We start from the raw sequence: 25142 nt of genomic DNA on the forward strand, positions 1-25142 counted from the left end.
GTTCCACTGACTCTGACTCTGAATTAAGTGGTGTTTTCGCATTGTCTGATTAGTGTGTAGTGTACTTACTGCCATTAAATATTGTGTTTGTGAATTTATTTCGATTAATTCTTATTCTTGCTGTGAGACTAACAAGTGAACCTCCCCGTCGCACACCCCTTAGATTTAGTTATAAGTTGGCACAGTGGATAGGCCTTGAAAAACTGAACACAGATCAATCGAGAAAACAGGAAGAAGTTGTGTGGAACTATGAAAAAAATAAGCAAAATATACAAACTGAGTAGTCCATGTGCAAGATAGGCAACATCATGGCTAATTTGAGCTTAGTAGCGCAGTGGTCCCGTGGTTAGCGTGAGCACCTGCGGAACGAGAGGTCCTTGGTTCAAGTCTGCCCTTGAGTGAAAAATTTAATTTTTTATTTTCAGACAATTATTATCTGTCACCAGTGTCATATAGAATATATCAGACGTGTTTTCCTGTGGAGGAATCGATTGACCTATGACCTCGCGATCAAATGTTTTCGGTTCCCATTGGAGAGGCATGTCCTTTCGTCTACTAATCGCACTGTTTTGTGGTGCGGCCGAAAAACACAGACACTAAACTAAACTTATTACAGTGAACAGAGACGTCAATGAACGAATGACAGATCACAACTTTGCGAAAATAAAGAACGAAAACTTTTCACTTGAGGGAAGAATTGAACCAAGGACTTCTCGTTTCGCAGCTGCTCACGCTAACCACGGGACCACGGCGCTCCTGAGCTCGCACTGTCCTTGATGCTGCTTATCTTACGCATGGACTACTCAGTTTGTATATTTTGCTTATTTTTTTCATGGTTGCACACCACTTCTTTCCGTTTTCTCGATTTATCTGTGTTCTGTTTTTCAAGGCCTATCCACTGTGCCAGTTTATAACTAAATCTGAGGGGGGTGCGATGGGGAGGTTCCCTTGTAAGAAATACTGTTTGGCCAGCTCTCGTCATCTCCTTATGGTAAGTTCGACTGAATTTTAACTCTTATTTCATTTTGTATATACACCAAGACGTTATTCAATGTGTTTAACAGTTTTCAAGACTTGCAACCTAAAGAAGAAAACTTTTCCAGATGCGAAAATTTCTCACACTTCAATAGTTAATGTAACAACTGCCCTAATTAAAATTAAGAAAAAATATTTGATATGCTTACAGATACCACTGAGACCGATACTGTACATAAATTTTAAAATATTTACATAATATTTATAGGAGATCGAGACTTTAAACGTCATACTTGTTTCGAGTTCAGTACTGATAGGGTTGCTTAAGAATGCTGTTTTCAGAAACTTATATACAGGAAACGTAATGCACTATGAAAACTTCTAAGGATTCTTTGCCGAGTGCATTATTTTGATAATGAATGGAAAAAAATATTTTGCTGTGACACCAATAGTTTTCCACTAATGACGTAATAAGTTAGAAGCTGTTTGCGAAATCGAGAATTTAAATGGTTTCAAACAAATTAACGTAACTCTTGTCCTAATTAAAATTAAGAATAGATATTTGACAGATTGAGTGACATTGTAGAGATATACATCATATGTGGGTTTGAAATTTTTTACTTACTTTTTGTAGAAGATACAGGCTTTAAAATGATTTTCTATCGCCGGGGGTAGCGATGCGCTGAGGCGGCTGCCTCCAGCCAGTGCTTGACGTGACAACACCACAACTTTGCAGCGCAAACGTCGAGTGACAACTACTTTAAATCAGACTATACTTTTAATGTTTCATAGCCTGTGCCATCAGAATCTTCCCACCACCACAACCTTTTCCAGATTTGTAGATGGAAACTTTCCCTACAACATATACTTTGTTCCCACAACCCACTTGGTGACAATCTTCGCTAGTCCCTGTCATCCACCTGTCCATCTCTTTCCTCTTCTCTACTTTGCCCCCCCCCCCCCCTCCTCCAACAGTCTCCCAATACTATGCCTATCAGATCTATCTCACCCCAGAATGTCCCTGCATACTCCCACAGGCAGCACTGGCATCTCTGCCCATCCCTAATCAGTTATCGCTTCCCACTCCAGGCTTTTTCCTTATCCCCACTACCCACTGCAGTTAGATTCCTGCTCGTCAGATGCAGTAGAGTTTTAGTGGCCAGAGAAAGTGACCCTGCACACGCGTGCGCACCTGTGTGTGTGTGTGTGTGGGGGGGGGGGGGGGGGGGGAGAAGAGAGGGGGGGGGGATGAATGTATTTGCGTTTCCTGCTTCTTAAGAAGGACTTTGCCCAAAACCTGGAATATGCCTAGCATTGTTTTTCATGTGCCTTTCTGCAACCCAGTGCACCTTAGTGTGATGAGCAGCAGTCTATCCTTTCCATACTGTTGTTTACATATAAACACACAAGCAATTAATTACTAGTTTTATCTAGTATTGTTCCACTCCAGTAGAAGCACAATGGCAATATTACCATAAGATGAAATAAACAAGATTTCCCACATTAGTAATTACTACTCGATGTGGTATATTAGTACACAACTAAGTTTTTTTTCCTTTGAATAGTCACAATGTTGACAAGTCTTATTACAATCTAACAGCTTGGTGGCAGTGGACAAACAGTGTACAGCCATGCTCTTGTGCTCCAGTGGAAAATGAAAATGGTATTAATTTCTGTACAGAAACACATACAAAGATATGGAAAAATATATGAAAAATTGAAGTAATTAATACAAATGACCACAAACTATTCCTATTTTCAAATTGACCGCCATTAACTGATCATATCTGATAAGTACACAAATTTGCAGCATCAAACTCATCTCTTTTGCCCCATCCATACCTCATACATAACATTTTTTAGTAGAGAATGGAAAAAATATGCACACACACACACACACACACACACACACACACACACACACACACACACACAGGGAGAGGGAGAGTTATGATAAATTTTAAACTCATCTGGCTGCCCTGTGAATGGACATGATTTTCTTCAGTTAGAAATAATATTAACAGAGCATGGAGGACAAGATGGGCATCTGTTTAGTAGCTGCCAAATGATAACCAGAGTAATAAAGCTGACTGACACTCAACCACATGCATGTGATGGACCCCTCTCCCCTCACACACACAATTGCACGCATGCATGTATGCACAGTCTCATATTTAATGTTCTCCTGGCATGTCTGTCACAAACTCTAATCTGGCAATCTCCAACACAGCTACTGCTTTGGGGAAGGATTATGACACATCAAGTCTGTGTCACTCTAATGGTTAAATTTTTTGCATAACTATGTTTCAGTTTATAATTTTGTGCACAAAATAAAGGAATAAAACATCACTTCCAGAGTCAATTCACTATCATAATGACAATACTCTGGCTAATAAAACCTGGCAAATGACACAGTCAATGACTCTAGTTTGATTGTTACAATTTACTAGTAGCATTGCCAAATCAATCTGATATAGACTGATCAATTTCTATATTAACACCTTCTTAAATAACTTGTTCAAGACATATATGCACAACTTCCATCCCCTGCAATTGCAAACAGTTTTAATTCTGCAAACAAATAAGACCAGCCAACAACATGTACTTCATAAAACAGCTGACAAATGTCTCATTTTAAAGTTTACCATGATCCAAGTTTTCATGTTTTTTCTTATAATTTATGACTCATAATGTAATATTTTTGTTGGTCTTAAAATTACAAATTACAGAATGGCATTAAAAAATTCAACAACTGCCTAAAGCAAATGCAAGTGGAAGAACAATAATGTATTCTGACATAGTGTGTTTGCAGGAGGGACAACTCAATTGAAAATTACATATAATGATAAGATCATAAAATATCAAACATGACAAACTTTTGAGTCAAAACCTGGAGAGAAAAAGTTCAATAAGAAACACAATTAAGAGTATTGAGAGCTGTGAAATACAGACATGAAATGGTAACTGCAAAACGTATTTCAAGAGACACTTAAATCAGCTGGAGTTTATAGTGCGATTGACAGCTTCTCATGCCGTGAGATTCTGTTTCACATACCGTCTTCAGCACTCTATGAAAGACAGACTTTTCTTTTGTGGAGAACTGAAGTTCAGTGTAAAAAATGTGTGAGATTATATTTCTGAGAATCTTTAATGGAACTTTTAATATACTACTGTTCATCAATTAGCAGTTATGAATTCTGCTTAATTATACTGATCAAATGTGTTCAAACATGTTCCAACAACTGTTCCCATAGCATTCTGACAAGACCCTATGTAAATTACTAATTTGACAAATTCTAAACAGTAGGTTAACTTCATGAAGAAAATTTTCAGTCTGCATTGGAGTAAGCACTGAAATGAATGTTCCTGACAAATTGAAACTGGCAGATTGAAACTCTGTGCTGGATCAAGACTCAAACCCAAGACATTTACCTTTCGCGAATAAGTGCTATACCAACTGAGCTATACCAGAGCATGGCTCACAACCCAATCTCACAGCTTTACTTCTTCAATAATGGTAAGTGAAGATGAGGTGCTGGCAGTAGTAAAGCCGTGAGATTGGGTCATGAGTCATGCTGGGGTAGCTCAGTTGGCAGAGCACTGCCCCACGACAGGCAAAGAGCCCATGTTTGAGTCCCAGTCTGGCATACAGTTTCAATCTGCCAGTAAGTTTCATATCACCACTGAAACTGTACTGAAACACAAATCCAGATCTTTGTTTTCCAAAGGCCCTCTCTTATCACAGGCAGAAGTTACACATCTGAGTGGTCTTAACACGTGTCAGAAATGAAATCAACACTTATCTGCTAGTAACGGAATCAACACCTATCTGCTAGTACCTGTCTCATCTTGTCACATAGAATCTCCTTCATACTTTGCTCAGATGATGGAACATAGCCCACAAAAATAAATAAAGATCTTGGTTCAAATACTAATGCAGCACACAGTTTTTATCCACAAACTGTGCACTCTATGCAGCAACATTGGGATCTTCTCACCCAACCTATCCTTAGCCTGTAGCTAAACCATTCTCTATCATAACATTTTTCCCATGTGTGCTAGACAATGAAGGCATCTGTGGTGTCTAGAGAAAGCAGGATACACAAACTGACTGAACTAATATTTAAGTCAGCCTGTGAAGTGTGCCAGATTTGTTCAGATGATATGAGTGGTGCCGACAAAAGTCAAAGCTCTGAGTTTGAATCTGATTTGGAGCACAATTATCTGTCAGCAACATTCAGATGGTTTTCATATCTAACAGGAAAATTAATGTTACAACAAATTTCATGGGAGCGCTTGTTTTGTCAACTCAGCTGGATTCTCTTAATAGATCAAGGTGATAGGGAAGGAAGACTTTAAGCACACTAAATGGTGTTCCTTCTTTGAAAATGTGACATACTTTTGACTCTGTCAGAACTAAAAAAAAGGCAGCAAAGAACATTACCTTTTGTAATGAAGGTTTCCATCATTCTCACATTTTCTTTTTCTAACATGCTGGCCTATCTCATCTCCCTATATCTAGGGTTTTGTGTTACTTCCTAACTCAATTCCTGGATAACATCCATCTTATTCTCATTTAAAAATGTAGAATATCACACACTGAAATTCATCATCTGTATCACCTTTTTAGTGTTTGTGTTTAACTGATACTCCTAATTACATGCAAAATGTGAGAGTTTAAAATGAGTGGTACCCTTTCACTTGGATAAAAGACTAGTACAATGAAAGATATATTGTGAAAATTATAAAAGAAGCACATTCTATATGGCAAAAACAGTGGAAATTATCACCAATTCACGTCATCATCATCCTGGACAGTTTTCAGCCTCTGGCCGGATCTGTTCGGAACATAAGCCAACTCCATCGTCTTCTGTCTTGCCACCATCTTTCCCTCTTCACCTTGGTCCAGTCTTCTCCTTTCTTCTGGACACATTCCTTCACTCCTTTTAGCCATCTGTCTCTCGGTCTTCCTCTTGGTCTCTTTCCTTCCAGTTTCATCTCGTGTATCCTCCTGGACATCCTCCTCCATTCACTTAATATGCCTATACCATCTCAGCCTTGATTTTTCTATCTCATCTAGTAATGGTTCCACCTTCATTTCTTAACCTGTCTATCTTTGTCACTCCAGTATTCATCACACTAGCTTGTACTTTGCTTTTCTCTCTTCCTTTCATAACACAGGTTTCAGAAGCATATGTCAGGAATCGGGCATAGTGTGACTGGTATATAAAATTTTTACTGATTTGGGGTACATCCTTGCCCCATATCTGGCTTCTGACACTCTTCCGAAATGCTTCTACTTTTCTCCCCTGCTCATTTACTTCTCCGTTGTTTTTTTCCATCTTCCTGTATCAGGCTTCCTAGGTACTTGAAACTCTCCACTCTCCTCAATCGTTCCCCACCAACTATTATTCCAGTCATTCCTCTCTCCTTTGTTCTTGTTGTGATAATCATCTCACTTATTTATACTAAATTTCATCCCATATTATCGTATTGTTCGTTCCCGTAAGTCCAACTGCTCTTGTACTTCCTCCTTCTCCTTATTCCCCCAAATCATCAGATCACCTACAAAAAACATAGCTTTCATCTTTCCTTCACCAATTACTTGTGCTACTGTACTCATTATATCATCCATCACTACAATGAAGAGTAATGGTGAAAGTGCACTTCCCTGCCTCATGCCATTCTTCTGTTCAATCAATTAATTCAGGTAATTGATTGAATGTTATTTCTGTAAATATGTACATGACAAAGGAAAAATAAATACAACTTCTGAATGAAATTCTGGAACCAATCATCAAACAGTGCTTAAACTATTTCTTCCATATCCATCAGATCTAATGGCAAAAAATAGACCTGACATCTTCGAGGATTCCCATATTAAAACCAGCATCAGTGGCCATTACGCGTTTATGACAACAATAATTACCAAAGTACACAGGACACCTAAAACAAGCAGAACGATATACAGGGTGTGATTCAAAAGTTCTTAACTCATAACTAGAAATTTACTGGACATTTAAGTACAGTGGACTAAAATTCTTCAAAATATGATCCTTCAGCATCAACACAGCGCTGCCAGCAAATCTTCCATTGTCCGTAGCCCTTCTGGAAGGCCTCAGGCATCATGCTGTCAAGGGCTCTCGTCGAAGCCTGCTGGATGGTGTCGATGGAGTCAAATCACTTTCCTTTTAGGCCTGTCTTGATTCGGGGGAAGAGGAAAAGACGAAAAGTCACTTGGAGCCAAGTTGGGGCTGTAGGTTGGCTGTGACAATGTTGTCACGTTCAACCTGACCAAAACTTCAGCAGCGGCGGCGCGCGACATGTGAGCGGACGCGTTGTCATGGTGGAGGATCCAATTGCCCTTGATCGCTGGGTGGATGTGGCGAACTCAATGCCTCAAGTGGTGGAGCACTCCAGTGTAAAAGTCACCTGTGACAGTCTGTCCATGAGCAACATTCAACCACTGGAGTATTTCCTGGCAAACAGTCATGCGCCGTTTCTTCTGATCCACTGACAAAACTTTTGGCACCAGTTTGGCACACACTTTTCGCATCATCAAATTCTCCATCACAATCCTCCACACCATACTCTGAGTCCCAGTTCATCGGCAATTAATCTAGTACTAAGACAACGGCCATTGTTTAAAGGTTCCTGCACTCTCTCCATATTTTGATCCGTTCAGCATGATGATGGCCTCCCAGAGTGGTCATCGTCTTCAACATTCCCGCGGCCATCTTTGAAACATTTGTGCCACATGGAAACCATTGCACAGGTCATGGCTTCTTCCTTAAAGGCCTCCTGAATCATACCGAGAGTCTCCGTGGCGGTTTTGATTAGTCGCACGCAAAACTTAATTGCATAATGCTGCTCCAAGTGCTGCTCCATTTTCACCTCTCCCACTTTTCGACCAAAGTTAATAACATGCACTCACGTTGCAAGGAATGCACACTCTCCAGGGTTCTGGAGGCAACTGCCGCAGCATCAGTTCGTTCCCTGAGACCCCCCCCCCACTACTTCCCCCAAACCAGCGGAACCGGTCCGCGCGCACTCCCCTACTCAGAAATGAATCAGTGTTGTAACTTCTGAATCACACAGTAAACTAGACAAAAAATCAGTAGTGTCATATCTCAATGAGGAACTTGGAACTTTCAGCAAAAAGCAGGAGCTTGCAGGAAAACTCTGGCTCAAGTTTAAAAGAATAGTTGACCATGCACTAAACAGATATGTACCCAGTAGAACATTTCATAATGGGAGGGAACCTCCATGGTACACAGTCATTCTACAGAAACTTCTAAAGAACTGCATAAGAAGTATTAAACAAAGTGTAGTGCTATAGAGAGAAAGATGCCGAATGAAAGCTGTTTGGCTGTCAAGAGAGCAATACTTGATGCCTTCAACGACTATCTTAGCAGAATACTGTCAAATGATATTCCACAAAATTCAAAGAAATTATGGTCATATGTAAAGGCTGTTCGTGGCATCAAAGTTAGTGTCCAGTCCCTAACAAATGAGACAGGAACTGCAACTGAGGGAGCAAAGCAAAAGCTGAAATGCTTAACTCCATTTTCAAAGGTTTCTTTTCAAAGGAAACCCCAGGAGAATTTCCCCAATTTAATCCTCATACCTCTGAAAGGATGAATGGAATAAGTATTCTTGCCAGTGGTGTTGAGAAACAACTGATATTGTTAAAATTGAACAAAGCTCCATGTCCCGATGAAATTCCTGACAGATTCTATACTGAACTTGCTGCTGAGTTAGCCCCTCTTCTAAATATAATCTATAGTAGATCTCTCAAACAATAAACTGTGCTTTGTTCTTGGAAAAAGGCACAGGTCACACCCATCTACAAGAACGGTAGTAGAAATGATCCATAAGACTACTGTCCAATTTCCTTAATATTGATTTGTTACAGAATCTTAGAATATATTCTGAGCTCAAACATAATGAGGTACCTTGAACAGAATGATTCCTCAATGCCAACCAGTATGGATTTCGAAAACATCGATCGTGTGAAACCCAACTCATACTTTTCTCACATGACATACTGAAAGCACGGCAACCAGGTAGTTGCAGTGTTTCTTGATTTCCAAAAAGCATTTAACTCAGTACCACACCTACGCTTATTGTCAAAAGTACAATCGTATGGGGCATCAAGTGAAATTTGTGACTGGATTGAGGACTTTTTGGTAGGGAAGATAGAGCATGTTATCTTGGATGGTGAGTCATTGTCAAATGTGGAAGTAACTTCGGGTGTGTCCTGATGTTCAATTTTGTACATTCATGAGCTTGCACACAATATTAACAGCAAAATCAGGCTTTCTGCAGATGATGCAGTTATCTATAATGAAGTAATATCTGCGAGAAGTTGTATAAATATTGTCAGATCTTGATAAGATTTCAATGTAATGCAGAGAGAGAACTATTTTGACGACAGATGTAAACCATGCAAAGAAAGTCCATTAACAAAGTTTCAAGAATAGGCTTTACATGATTACTCTAGTGACATACTATAACCCCTTACGTATTGCTCACTTAGGGATTAGAATAAGTACTGCATGCACAGAGACATTAAACAATCATTCTTTCTGTGCTCCATGTATGAATGGAACAGGAAGAAAATCTAATAACTTGTGCTATTGGATGCACACTCTGGCATGCACCTCACAGTGGTTTGCAGAGTATAGATGTAGGTTTGGATATTTATTCTCCAACTAGTGATTGTCTAATCCCGTAAGCAGAAGAGAACCACTGAGGGTTTTGAAAAAACACACGAGAGGCAGAGTGCACTGAAGCCTCCAAGTTGCCCATTAAAAATTATAGAATGCCTTACCACTAAAATCTCATCCACCTGAAATAAAGAGCTATATCACAGTCTGGCACACAGTTTCCATGTGAGGGAAGTTCAGAAAGTGGATTTAGCCACAACACTAATGGATGGTATAAAAATAGATTGAAGTGATGAAATGAGTAAGAAATTGATTACTGCACATGAACATATATGCAAACTAGATGAAATCTGCAAGAGTGTAAGCATTCACAACTGGAGTCTACTTCAGTAAAATTCTTCTGACTGTCGTAATGTAACAGAAAACTACCAACACTTCAGCTACTGTTGCAGGCAGCCTTTATCAGAGTGGAATCTTTGTTGTTGTTGTTGTGGTCTTCAGTCCTGAGACTGGTTTGATGCAGCTCTCCATGCTACCCTATCCTGTGCAAGCTTCTTCATCTCTCAGTACCTAATGCAACCTACATCCATCTGAATCTGCTTAGTGTATACATCTCTCGGTTTCCCCCTACGATTTTTACCCTCCACACTGCCCTCCACTGCTAAATTTGTGATCCCTTGATGCCTCAGAACATGTCCTACCAACCGGTCCCTTCTTCTCATCAAATTGTGCCACAACTCCTCTTCTCCCCAATTCTATTCAGTACCTCCTCATTAGTTATGTGATCTACCCATCTAATCTTCAGCATTCTTCTGTAGCACCACATTTCGAAAGCTTCTATTCTCTTCCTATCCAAACTATTTATCGTCCATGTTTCACTTTCATACATGGCTACACTCCATACGAATACTTTCAGAAACGACTTCCTGACACTTAAATCTATACTCGATGTTAACAAATTTCTCTTCTTCAGAAATGCTTTCCTTGCCATTGCCAGTCTACATTTTATATCTTCTCTACTTCGACCATCATCAGTTATTTTGCTCCCCAAATAGCAAAACTCCTTTACTACTTTAAGTGTCTCATTTCCTAATCTAATTCCCTCAGCATCGCCCGACTTAATTAGACTACATTCCATTATCCTCATTTTGCTTTTGTTGATGTTCATCTTATATCCTCCTTTCAAGACACCTCAGCAGTTGTCAAATGGCAGGGGTGTCTTGGCAGACAATGTTTTCACTGAATGACAGGATCAAAGGGAGACAATCAGGACAACAAGGGTTTATAGCTGTTCATGCAGTTCAAGTTGGTCATTTGCTTTGCTGTCTTGATAGCCTATTTTATCTTCCTCTTGGTGGCAAGTGGCTGGTTGGCTAAATCAAGGTCTTGTCCTATTGTATGAATGTGCTACAACTGTCTCAATGTTCTGTCACTTTTAATCTGTTATGCTGACCAAACTGTGTGCAGTACTCATTTTCTGGTACAAATGCGTTAATTGTTGTATCACCCAGAGATGGTGGTGCCACACCAAAGTCGTCAATGCGAATCAATGCTACAGACATTAGGGAGGGCTTGCTGCAAACCACAACAATGAATCAGACACGGTCCTGAAGACCATGCCTCCCCTCTCAGCATAGGAGTGTCCTCATGCTGATGTCAGTACAGATTCAAGCATACAAGAAGTCAACCAGAATTAGACTTCATCTACAGCAGTCAGCATCATAGTGTTTGTTAAAGTTTCAGATGAACTTGTACTGTTATAATGTCAAACATTTTACGTCAAAAGAACAATTTAGTAATTAGTGCATCATGTGATGCTTTCATAGTCAGTGACAATTATCAAGTAGTCCTGTGGCAAAGAAATGTGTCACCATTAAGATAATTTTTTATTCATTTATGTAATAAAAGGAACTTATATTTCCACATGTTCTAGTTTGATGGACCTTTTTCCAGAGCAATCAGATAACCCACAGTAATGGTTGGATGAAAGTAGTTTCATTAGTACTGTCTCTTCCCTCACTAACAGAGACAAGTCAACATTCATAATCGAACTCGTACACACTTGGTATGAGAAACATGTTAATTTCATCTTTATAGCATGAACCAAAGACCTTGCCGTTGGTGGGGAGGCTTGCGTGCCTCAGCGATACAGATAGCCATACCGTAGGTACAACCACAACGGAGGAGTATCTGTTGAGAGGCCAGACAAACGTGTGGTTCCTGAAGAGGGGCAGCAGCCTTTTCAGTAGTTGCGAGGGCAACAGTCTGGATGATTGACTGATCTGGCCTTGTAACAATAACCAAATCGGCCTTGCTGTGCTGGTACTGCGAACGGCTGAAACCAAGGGAAAACTACGGCCGTAATTTTTCCCGAGGGCATGCAGCTCTACTGTATGATTAAGTGATGATGGCGTCCTCTTGGGTAAAATATTCCGGAGGTAAAATAGTCCCCCATTCGGATCTCCGGGCGGGGACTACTCAAGAGGATGTCGTTATCAGGAGAAAGAAAACTGGCGCTCTACGGATCGGAGCGTGGAATGTCAGATCCCTTAATCGGGCAGGTAGGTTAGAAAATTTAAAAAGGGAAATGGATAGGTTAAAGTTAGATATAGTTGGAATTAGTGAAGTTCGGTGGCAGGAGGAACAAGACTTTTGGTCAGGTGACTACAGGGTTATAAACACAAAGTCAAATAGGGGTAATGCAAGAGTAGCTTTAATAATGAATAGGAAAATAGGAATGAGGGTAAGCTACTACAAACAGCATAGTGAACACATTATTGTGGCCAAGATAGATACAAAGCCCACACCTACTACAGTAGTACAAGTTTATATGCCAACTAGCTCTGCAGGTGATGAAGAAATTGAAGAAATGTATGATGAAATAAAAGAAATTATTCAGATAGTGAAGGGAGACGAAAATTTAATAGTCATGGGTGACTGGAATTCGAGTGTAGGAAAAGGGATAGAAGGAAACGTAGTAGGTGAATATGGATTGGGGTTAAGAAATGAAAGAGGAAGCCGGCTGGTAGAATTTTGCACAGAGCACAACTTAATCATAGCTAACACTTGGTTTAAGAATCATGATAGAAGGTTGTATACATGGAAGAACCCTGGAGATACTAAAAGGTATCATATAAATTATATAATGGTAAGACAGAGATTTAGGGACCAGGTTTTAAATTGTAAGACATTTCCAGGGGCAGATGTGGACTCTGACCACAATCTATTGGTTATGAACTGTAGATTAAAACTGAAGAAACTGCAAAAAGGTGGGAATTTAAGGAAATGGGACCTGGATAAACTGAAACAACCAGAGGTTGTACAGAGTTTCAGGGAGAGCATAAGGGAACAATTGACAGGAATGGGGGAAAGAAATACAGTAGAAGAAGAATGGGTAGCTCTGAGGAATGAAGTAGTGAAGGCAGCAGAGGATCAAGTAGCTAAAAAGACGAGGGCTAGTAGAAATCCTTGGGTAACAGAAGAAATATTGAATTTAATTGATGAAAGGAGAAAATATAAAAATGCAGTAAATGAAGCAGGCAAAAAGGAATACAGACGTCTCAAAAATGAGATAGACAGGAAGTGCAAAATGGCTAAGCAGGGATGGCTAGAGGACAAATGTAAGGATGTAGAGGCTTATCTCACTAGGGGTAAGATAGATACTGCCTACAGGAAAATTAAAGAGACCTTTGGAGATAAGAGAACCACTTGTATGAACATCAAGAGCTCAGATGGAAACCCAGTTCTAAGCAAAGAAGGGAAAGCAGAAAGGTGGAAGGAGTATATAGAGGGTCTATACAAGGGCGATGTACTTGAGGACAATATTATGGAAATGGAAGAGGATGTAGATGAAGATGAAATGAGAGATACGATACTGCGTGAAGAGTTTGACAGAGCACTGAAAGACCTGAGTCGAAACAAGGCCCCCAGAGTAGACAACATTCCATTGGAACTACAGACAGCCTTGGGAGAGTCAGTCCTGACAAAACTCTACCATCTGGTGGGCAAGATGTATGAAACAGGCGAAATACCCTCAGACTTCAAGAAGAATATAATAATTCCAATCCCAAAGAAGCAGGTGTTGACAGATGTGAAAATTACCGAACAATCAGTTTAATAAGCCACAGCTGCAAAATACTAACATGAATTCTTTGCAGACGAATGGAAAAACTAGTAGAAGCCGACCTCGGGGAAGATCAGTTTGGATTCCGTAGAAATACTGGAACACGTGAGGCAATACTGACCCTACGACTTATTTTTGAAGCTAGATTAAGGAAAGGCAAACCTACGTTTCTAGCATTTGTAGACTTAGAGAAAGCTTTTGACAATGTTGACTGGAATACTCTCTTTCAAATTCTAAAGGTGGCAGGGGTAAAATACAGGGAGCGAAAGGCTATTTACAATTTGTACAGAAACCAGATGGCAGTTATAAGAGTCGAGGGGCATGAAAGGGGAGCAATGGTTGGGAAGGGAGTAAGACAGGGTTGTAGCCTCTCCCCGATGTTATTCAATCTGTATACTGAGCAAGCAGTAAAGGAAACAAAAGAAAAATTCGGAGTAGGTATTAAAATCAATGGAGAAGAAATAAAAACTTTGAGGTTCGCTGATGACACTGTAATTCTGTCAGAGACAGCAAAGGACTTGGAAGAGCAGTTGAACGGAATGGATAGTGTCTTGAAGGGAGGATATAAGATGAACATCAACAAAAGCAAAACGAGGATAATGGAATGTAGTCGAATTAAGTCGGGTGATGTTGAGGGTATTAGATTAGGAAATGAGACACTTAAAGTAGTAAAGGAGTTTTGCTATTTGGGGAGCAAAATAACTGATGATGGTCGAAATAGAGAGGATATAAAATGTAGACTGGCAATGGCAAGGAAAGCGTTTCTGAAGAAGAGAAATTTGTTAACATCGAGTATAGATTTAAGTGTCAGGAAGTCATTTCTGAAAGTATTTGTATGAAGTGTAGCCATGTATGGAAGTGAAACCTGGACGGTAAATAGTTTGGACAAGAAGAGAATAGAAGCTTTCGAAATGTGGTGCTATAGACGAATGCTGAAGATTAGATTGGTAGATCACATAACTAATGAGGAAGTATTGAATAGAATTGGGGAGAAGAGAAGTTCGTGGCACAACTTGACCAGAAGAAGGGATCGGTTGATAGGACATGTTCTGAGGCATCAAGGGATCACCAATTTAGTATTGGAGGGCAGCGTGGAGGGTAAAAATCGTAGGGGGAGACCGAGAGATGTATACACTAAGCAGATTCAGAAGGATGTAGGTTGCATTAGGTACTGAGAGATGAAGAAGCTTGCACAGGATAGAGTAGAATGGAGAGCTGCATCAAACCAGTCTCAGGACTGAAGACCACAACAACAACAACAATAGCAACATGGGATACTTTAGCTTGTAATCTAACCTGATACCCCCTCTGCACAGAATATTTCTTGTCCTGTTAGTCAAACACTGCATGGACTGTAACTGGGTCACTTGCAACTGTTCTTCCTCTTTCTTGCTCTTCACATAACCCCGTGTTTTCAAAATTTATTAGATGATGTTATTTTTATATCCAGCTGACCTGTCATTGTTTAACAGCTTCTGTAGTTCATCTTCTCAAACTTCATGCATCACTCATTCAGTGTGCTCGCGTAGTTACATTTGGACCACCAAACCTTCTCATTTACACAACAGTGAGACAAGGTGTTCAGGTATTACCAATACAATGGCCTTCTTAAACACACTGTGCCCAGGAGTGTCATCATATGTTCTGTAGACTTCTTCATTCATGAAAGGCCAGCACACTGTTCTTTATATCATGTATTACAATGCTGCTGGTCTAAATGCTGGTGGAAGTCATGTAGTTTAGCTCCTCCCTGTGACCAAATAACAAATTTGTTGTCCAATTACAAGGGGAGATAATGATGAAAAAGGGATAGTTTCAAATAGTCTCTCAAATTCCAGGTTGAGAGAGACCCACACTTCTACAGGAACATCACTGACTGTGCAAATGGTGGGCTCTTTCCATCCCTCTCAACCTAAGGTCTGACTGACCCACCCCTCCTTTCCTATCTTACAAAACCAAACCCTCTTTCCCCCCTGGGGAAGGACCTGACAGTTCCATATCTTATGAATAGTTTTTTTTTCCTTTCACTTGTACATGCATTTACTGACAGGACTGTAATTCAACTGTCTCCAGGTAAGTACTGCCCAGTGAATCCCACTCGTAATTTTACATTTTTCGCAAGTGAATTCTTCTTTTGATATAATTAAATGTGTTTTCTACAGTAAGAAACCAGCATGTAGAGCACATGTTGGTAGAAAAAATTACTGTATATTCAAAAGCCTCCATAAACAGATTTGCTCTTGCTGGTGACAGATCACAGCTGACAGCCACAATATCCGACTTATTGCAAGTGCCCTCATTTTGATATGCACTGTAATTTTTACTCGCAACCATTAATATAAAAATAGAAAACTGTACCATGAGCTTTGTTTCCCTTACAACCTTCCATTCTCAAAACTCCTCCCTTATTTGCTTATCACTGCAATGATACAAAACCTGTTCATTGTGTTACAAAGCAGAACATGGGACATCGTAAATGTTGTTTCTGAATCCTTGCAGGCATTAAAATTACAAAGAGACAGAATAGCTGACCTTCAGTTGCGATGACAAAATGAATTTGAGATTTTCTCTCATCTTTATAACAGGTAGGCCCCTCTCATCCTGGGGAGTTTCCCACTGTTACTTTATAATCTTCACCAGTATGCCCTCTTTCCTCCCTGAACTAATAGTTCCAAAAACTATTACAAGTGTTTTTACTTTTAAATGTTTAAATAGGCAGTGCTGGAATTTTGCCTGCTAAAGGTAAATACTGCCAGTAATACTGTATCTTTGTAGTTATATATTGTAGAATTTAATATTGGATGTTCCCTGTGCAGCAGAAACTCAAGAGACCTTTAGCCACAAATGATATGCACATAATTATTCTAACATTTATTAATTCCAAGAGAGCTCTGGACTACCACAACATGGTAGGAAGGAACTTGTAATGCCAATGGTATTCTACAGTAAATATCAGGATACAGGCAACAAAACTGAAGGAAAGTATGTTACAGATCAACATCACGTCAACACCAAGGTTGTCAGAGACAAAGCACTGCCGGAGATGGACTAGGATGAGGAAGGAAACTGGTGATTGTGTTGTTACACAAATCATACTATATTTGCTTGATGTGATTTAGGAATAGCAACACTGAAGGTTACATTTACTGAAACCACAGTCTATACTTAATGTAGTATAGAAGCCAGCATGTAGGTCACATGTTGGTAGAAGAAATTGCCACTAAAACAATCAGACTCTAGAAGATGATATACTTACTTCATTGTTTCATAATCAATATTCTGAGGTAGAATGCTTGGTGGTTTTACTAAACAACACGGCCGAATATTCTGAGGAACATTTGATTCCACCCATTCTTCAGTAGGCAGTATTGAATCCCACAATATAAGTGACCGAGACACAATTCTAAGTAATAGGAAATCTGGGCGCACGAAATCAAGGAGGTACTGTGTATCTGGAGCTTTCATCCAATCTGCAACTGCCCTGAAATTAAACACAAATACATAAGCCATGGTTTGTGAGTATATATTTTTTTAGAAAAATATTTGTTCTCCACAGACCTGTTTCCAGTGTTGAAAAACATCATTCCCAAAGCTAAGGTGGCACCTGGACTTGTGACATCAATGTTAACAGCATCACCTTCACGAATCTGGTAGCTTGGAGATTTATACTTTTCTTTTTGGGAGCCTAAATCAAGCACACTGATTTTTGTTAATAGGAACACACAAAATTAGCTGTTAGTATCCCAGAGAGCACGCCAAATTAAAGAACAGACCTGTAAGGGGCCGGCGATGTCCACCCACCATATAATGGTGTAGCCTGTCTGGTATAGCAAGGTCATTGAGGCCATCTAGTTCTTGCCCCTGGCACAGTACAACAAGCCCCAAAGCCAAGCCAGCTGCCAAAGAGTAGGACTCACGATCATCACTATTCTCCATTTCCGGACCAGGTGGCCGTCCTGTAAAGAAGAACAAATGAGCTACCACTGGTTGGGTATTGGCCCATGATCTGAGGGTGCCATCATAGGCGTGTAACTAAAGATGCCATAATGACAAGAAGGTGACCTGCTCCAGGCATTCCAAAGTTTCACTTAATTTCAGGATATTGGTGCACACATTGGTGAATGCGGAATCGAAGGGGGCTGCCAGGTGGGAGAGCTGCCTACAGATGAGTAACCCATACCAACAGTACAGAGAGTAATATGCAACAGACAGACAACGGACTAGAAAACACACCATGATAACGACAAAAACATTACGACACTGAGGCACTGAAAAAATCAGTTGCCACAACGATGACAGCAAGATCAAGAACAGCATAGAGACAAATCCAAGATGCAAGCAGAGAGAGTAATCATGTGAGACACAAGGTAGCTATCCAACAGTTCTAGTACAGCAAAGATTAATCGGGGGTACCAAGCATGAGCACTGAACTGACTGGGTTTGTGCTTCGGCTGCCTAAATACCAGCCAGTGCACTCCTGTGGTGAGATGGTGCCCCACTCTCAATGTGCATGCAACACAGCCACAGTGCTGTCTATCGGCTCTCAATGTCCATCTCCTCTGGTGAGCATTCAATCTCTGCAGCAATCTGATAGAGATTTCAGAAGAAAAAATGAGAGCAGCCACATCACTGATAGCAAGTAACACTAGACAACCAAACACACCAAATGTGAGAGAGCTCAGTTATGATGTAATGACCCACCCTGCTTCCTTTATCTTTTGTTCACTATAGCAGAGAAAATGACACGTGCATTACTTGAAAATACTGAAGGAAGAACAATATCTTATTGCCATTCCCCCAAATTTGATCTACATTGTTATTGCTGTTTTTGGATGTTTCCTGTCAACTTCTCCATTCTCTTAAGTTGCTCGTCAATTTGAATAAGTTACTATGAAAATAATCAAACGACAGAAAATCCGGGATGGAATAAAGACAACCTTATGAAAAGGATAGACTGGTACTTGCCGTACATGAGACATTGGAGCTTCTGGCTGAAAGGTCTTCTTCTCGAGTAGAAAACACACACGTATTCAAAAAAGCACAACTCACACACACACGTTCACTGTCTCTGGCTGCTGACGCCAGACTATGGGAGGACATGATTGTATGTGACCTGAATTGTACAATGAATGGGATAATCTGCTGTAAGTGACTTCACACAGCTCTCAGTTTGTGACTGGTGTCTGTAGGCAGTTGATCAAAACACTGCAGTGAGTGAGGATTCTGTAGATATGAATTACTTTTTGGACAATCCAAACCTGACAAGGAGTGTGATGCAAACTGGTAAAGGAAATTCTAAGTGTGGAGTAAACCAGAACTAGTTTAAAAACATCTATGGGAGATATCCAGCATCATCATGAGGACTTCAAGAACAGGCCCCAAAAGTTCTATGATTAATACATGATGAAGTATATCCTCTTAAAATATCTAACATGGCCATTTTCTGCATCACAACTTTGGCCATCAAAAGCAGCACTTTGATAAACGCCTTTCAAAGATACAGTAAGTTACTGAGTCTATCTACAGTATCAAAAATGGTAAGTGGCAAATGCTTCCAACATGTATTCAGGTCAACACAGATTTTGCTAATTTGACTGTTAAATGTGTAAAATTTTGTGGTTGCTAAAAAAAGGTTAGCAGTATATTGTGGAATTACAATAGCAACCACAAACTGAAAGTGCTAAAGCTCACTATACTAATCATTTTTCACAATCTACATCCATAACAAGTGACTGCAGCAGATGGGTACTAGCAACAAGCAACTATAAGCGACTAATTTCATTCCAAGTGGATCAGTTAATAGTCGCCCATTGTCACCTCTTTATGAACGCGCTTCCATAACACTGCCCATACAGAGATTAATCATGTAACTATGTTCATAATCACTTCTTCTCATAGTCACAAGTAATCACTTCTGTGAACAAACAGTTATAGTCAGGTGGTGCTGAACAGCTATTTTCTTTCCAATCCAATTCAGTACATATTCACTAAGTTCCCCATCTATCCATCTAATCCTCAGCATTCTTCTGTAACTCACATTTTGAAAGCTTCTAGTCTCCTCCCGCCTGTGCTGTTTTATCACCCGTATCTCACTTCCATATAATGCTGCACTCCAAACAAACAGTTTCGGAAAAGCCTACCTAACACATAAATTTATATTAGGTATCAATACATATCTCATTTTCAGAAAAACTTGTCTTAGCTATTTCCAGTCTGATTTTATGTCATCTCTACTTCAATATCAGATTTAAATCAACTACACTCAATTAACATCTTTCTGCTTTTATTGATATTCATCTTACAACTTCTTTTCAACACACTATCCTTTCCATTCAACCGGTCATCGAAGAATTTTGCAATCTCTTGCTGAATCTTACAGTGTTTATTTCTTATCCCTAAACTTTAATACTCTTCCTAAATTTCTCACTGTGTACAGACAATAACAAGAGTAACAGCCTGCAACCTTATCTCAGTCCCTTCTCAATTACAGCCTCTCTCTCATGTCCTTCAACTCATGCGACTTCCGTGTGGTTTCTGTGAATTGCGGATAATCTTTCACTACCTGTATTTTATCTCTCATAAATTTGGAATTCCAATAAACATATTCCACTCAATATTGCCAAAATCTTCTCCTAAATCTAAAAACGCCATACATGTAGATTTGTGTTTCTTCAATCTATCTACTACAATAAGTTCTAGGGTTGGTGTTGTCCTGGCTGTTCCAACATTTCTCCATATATCAGTCACTTTATTCTTATATACATCATCAGTGTTAATAATTTTGCAAACTTGACTTATTAAGCTCATGGTGTGGTGACATATTTATTGGCACCTGCCCTCTTTTTACAAACAACGTTTACTATCTGGACAGACAGTATACTCATATATCTGAGAGACATACTTCAGAATGTTCTGTAACAGTGCAGAGATTACTCAATGTTATGATTATATAACATAAAACAGTAAAGCTATTTTGCAATATATACTTCTAATGTTATTGGATTATCAAATATTATTAAATGAAAAAACACAAACGGTGGATGTTCTACAGTATTAATGTAATTGGTGAACTGATTTATACACTGCCTGTCCAAAAAAGTTAAAAACCTGGAAGCCATGGTCAGATGTCAATGTAACTCCGTAAACATACATACCATCAGTGGGTACATAAATAATTAGAGCGGCAATTCTCTGTGACAAGCAGAATGGTCACCAGAGTGCATTACTGCAGTTTGCTTTTAGTGTTGTTATCAGGCCTGGTAGGGTACATAAGGGGCAAGAACAGTGTCAGATGTCAAGTAAAGGGTACGGAGATGCCGATTACTCATGCGAGGCAGCTTTATCAGCATGTGACAAAGTTTGAAAGTGGGTCTCAATTTGGCCTCATGGTCAAATCATGCAAAATACAGATTTGTGAGGAATTAGGATGTGACAGTGGCCTGATATTTGACTTCATCAGAACTCCAAGCCAAGGTTCTGGCCACACGCATTTGACCGCCACAAGCTGACGATCTCCATATAGTGCCCAAGCACACTGCAATTCCTTCACATCTGCATTTGCCATCCAAGAAGACTCTCTGTAACGGACTCTCTATAACTTACTATGTCACTCCACACCGTTCGCCAGAAACTAGCAGCAGCCGGACTGGGAGATTACCATCTCGTGCATAGGCTGATGTTGACACCATGGAGTGGTGCCAGGACTGGGAACCACAGATTCTTGATGAATGGCATTGTATTGTGCTCAGCAATGCATTGTGGTTCTGCACTATCCTGGATGAACAGCATTAGTGAGTATAAGCATTTTTATTGCATTGCATCTTGCAGCTTTAAAATATTTGGTTTAAACAATTAAAAATATTTTTTTCTCAAAATCAACAAGTATGGAGGTGACCGGTGGTGAGGTCCCATTCTTCGATTGTTCTGGAGAAGCAAAGCATTGTTACTCCTGGCATTATGGTATGGGGAGCCACTGGGTACTATTTCAGGTCACGGCTGGTAGTGACTAAGGGTATTCTGACAGCACATCCTACGTTGTCGTGTATTACCTCTTATATGGCAGTATTGTGGAGCCACTTTTCAACAGGAGAGTGACAATGCTCATCCACACGTGGGACATCGCCGTGAACTGTCTCCATGATGTTGAAGTATTCCCATAACCAGCAAGATCTTCAGATCAGTCCTTGATAGAACATTGTGTTCAGCTCAGGCGTCAACTCTGTCCCAATGCTAGTATTCAGAATATCCATTATAATAGTTGTGGGCTAGCTTGCCTCACAAGAGGATACAGTTGCCTTATGACACCCTTCCAAACAGAAACAGTTCATGCATTCAGGACAGAAGGGTTGCAGAATCATCTTGATAAGTGGGCTCTTACTGCCCAGTTCTTTGTAAATTTGACTCAGTTTTGCAATCACTACAATAGCATCACATGCCCTCTCTTACATGAAGTTTCATTTTGTGACCTCTTCCCATTCTCGTTGTTTCACTTTTTTTGACATGCTGTATAAATGACCTTAAAACTTAATTTCAATACAGAATTTATTACATAAATAAATGACTAAGCATATTCTCATACAATACTATGACAAATTGGCTTTCAAATGTCACAAAGTAAGCTCATGATACTAGATAAGTGCTAGGTTTCTGTTTCGTCATATCGTAAGGTTGGTTCAGTGTGCAGGTGTTACACTATAAATCCAAAGGAAATAGTGAATGGCCAGACACCATTTGTCTGCTTTGAGCCATGACATAATGGAAATGGTTAATGTAAACCACTCACTGAAAAACCAAAATGTATATTCACCATAACAATAATTATGGTTACTCTTGTGACATCACATTTTTGGGCTCTGTCACCTCATAAGTAAACAATCACATTTCAACCTAACCAGGACATTGGGGTACAGTATGGATCAATCTGTCACCACAACCGAAGTTCCAGAACAAGTAAAATATTTAATGTCAGTGTTCTGTTCTATTTATGTTTGTGAACTGATGCAAGACCCAAACCATCCACTCCAATAGTTCGCACTGTGATTCTCTTCTGCCCCGATAGCTGAGTGGTCAGTGTGACGGATTGCCGTCCTACGGGCCTGGGTTCGATTCCCGGCTGGGTTGGGGATTTTCTCTGCTCAGGGACTGGGTGCTGTGTTGTCTTCATCATCATTTCATCCCCATCCAGCAAGCAGGTTACCCAATGTGGCATCGAATATAATAAGACTTGCACATAGGCGGCCGGACCTGCCCCATAAGGGGCATCCCGGCCAATGATGTCAAGTGCTCATTTCCATTTCCATATGGTCTTTGAACTATTATTGTTATTATTATTTTCCTGTCATCTTCTGATACTTTCACTTTTGGCATTGGTTTGTGTACCTAAAAAATGTACAACAGCACATTGACTTGGATTCAATACTAAATTGTAGGTCCATGCACAATTGGCTTGATAAGTCAGTTCACAGGCTAGAGGGAGAAAGATTTATCATCTAGAATATAACTGTGGTTTTCAATGCAGCCTCCACACTGACTATTGCTTTACTTTTATATCCAAGAATCATTCTGTTCTTCGAATAAATTCAATGTGTCTTTTTCAATAAAACCAGCAAAGTACCTGATGCTTGTATATGAAGAACTGGTGTATATACTCTGTGTGAATAATAGGTGAACTTGCATTTTTCACACTGTGTGTGAGACTATTCATGGCTCCTGCATCACGGTATTGCAGTCACACATTCTTCCCTGTTGATGCATGACTACTGCACAAAATATAAAATCATTTGTGCCTCATCCTCTGTACTCTCCAGATCTGGCCCCTGTGAACTTTTTTTATTTCCCAAGTTGAAAACCCCAATGAAAGAATGAATATTTGCAATGACAGATGAGATAAAAGAAAATTCGCAGACGGCACTTCGAATGATCCAACAAGACTGCTTCCAGTCGTGGAAATTGCGTTGGGAGCAGCTCAGTGGCTACACTCCTGAGAAATTTCTCTTCCTCAGAAACGCATTTCTTGCCATCCAGTCTACATTTTACATCCTTTCTACTTTGGCCATCATCAGTTATTTTGCAGCTCAAATAGCAAAATTCATCTACTACTTTGTTCATTTTGTATTTTCCTTTCAAAAAATTGCCCATTCGGTTCAAACTGCTCTAAGTCCTTTGCTGTCTCTGACAGAGTTACAATGTCATCAGCAAACCTCAAAGTTTTTATTTCTTATCCCTCAACTTTAATTACTACTCCAAATTTTTCTTTGGTCTCCTTTACTGCTTGCTCAATGTACAGACTGAAAAGCATCAGCAACAGGCTATAACACTGTGTCACTCACTTCCTTCTCCAACAACTGCTTCCCTTTCATTCACCTCAACTCTATTGACTTCCATCTGGTTTATGTAGAAGTTATAAATAGCCTTTCACTCCCTGTTTCTTACCCCTGCTACCTTCAGAATTTCAATGACTATTTCAGTCAACACTTTCAAAAGCTTTCTTGGAGTCTACAAATGCTATAAATGTAGGTTTACCTTTTCTAAAATATCTTCTAAAGGAAGTCAAAGGGTCAGTACGGCCTCACATGTTCCTGCATTCCTCCAGAATCCAAACTGACCTTCCCCACGGTCAGCTTCAACCAGTTTTTCCATTCTTCTGTAAAGAATCTGTGCTAATATTTTGCAATCATGATTTGTTAAACTGATAGTTTGGTAACATTCACACCTGTCAGCAACTGCTTTAATTGGAATTGGAATTATTATACTGTCTTGCAGCCTGGGGGTATTTCACCTGTCTCACTGTGTCACATATCTTGCACACCAAATGGAAGAGTTTTATGGTGGCTCTCCCAAGGTTATCAGTAGCTGTGACAGAATGTTGTCCACTTCTGGGGCCTTGTTTCAACTTGAGTCTTTCAGTGTCCAGTAGTGTCAGTGTCGTCGTAACTGCCGTCTGCTTCACGTCTGCTGTGCAGCGAGCTACCTTAAGTATTAACTGTATTTTTCTTACTTGTCACTTCTTCTTCCGTGTGTATTTGCTTTTAGGAAGCTTTATTTTTCGAGTGCTCTTAATAGTGTTCCATAGATTTCGTGTTTGTTTTGAATACAGTCAGAGAGAGTCCCTTTAGTCAGCCATAGTCAGTGTCAGTGTCGTCGTAACTACCGCCTGCTTCACGTCTGCTGTGCAGCGAGCTACCTTAATTTAAGTATTAACTGTATTTTTCTTACTTGTCACTTCTTCTTCCGTGTGTATTTGCTTTTAGGAAGCTTTATTTTTCGAGTGCTCTTAATAGTGTTCCATAGATTTCGTGTTTGTTTTGAATACAGTAAGAGAGAGTCCCTGTAGTCAACTATAGTGCCAGTAGTGCTAGAGTTTGTTTTCAATACAG

The 25142-nt window shown here is 39.8% G+C and overlaps 1 protein-coding gene across 2 annotated transcripts in view; it reads right to left on the reverse strand.

Annotated features, from left to right (window-relative positions):
• LOC126164949 (anaphase-promoting complex subunit 1) overlaps positions 1-25142 on the reverse strand; it is a 361025-nt gene that overhangs the window by 116940 nt on the left and 218943 nt on the right. For both annotated transcript variants that reach the window (XM_049920281.1, XM_049920280.1), the window contains exons 23-25: positions 17541-17723; positions 17326-17452; positions 17024-17248 (exon numbers count right to left, since the gene is read on the reverse strand). In XM_049920281.1, the coding sequence (XP_049776238.1) occupies positions 17024-17248; positions 17326-17452; positions 17541-17723 (535 nt within the window). The remainder of the gene's footprint in view (positions 1-17023; positions 17249-17325; positions 17453-17540; positions 17724-25142) is intronic.

This window comes from Schistocerca cancellata, chromosome 1, assembly GCF_023864275.1.
Source record: "Schistocerca cancellata isolate TAMUIC-IGC-003103 chromosome 1, iqSchCanc2.1, whole genome shotgun sequence".
NCBI lineage: Eukaryota > Metazoa > Arthropoda > Insecta > Orthoptera > Acrididae > Schistocerca > Schistocerca cancellata.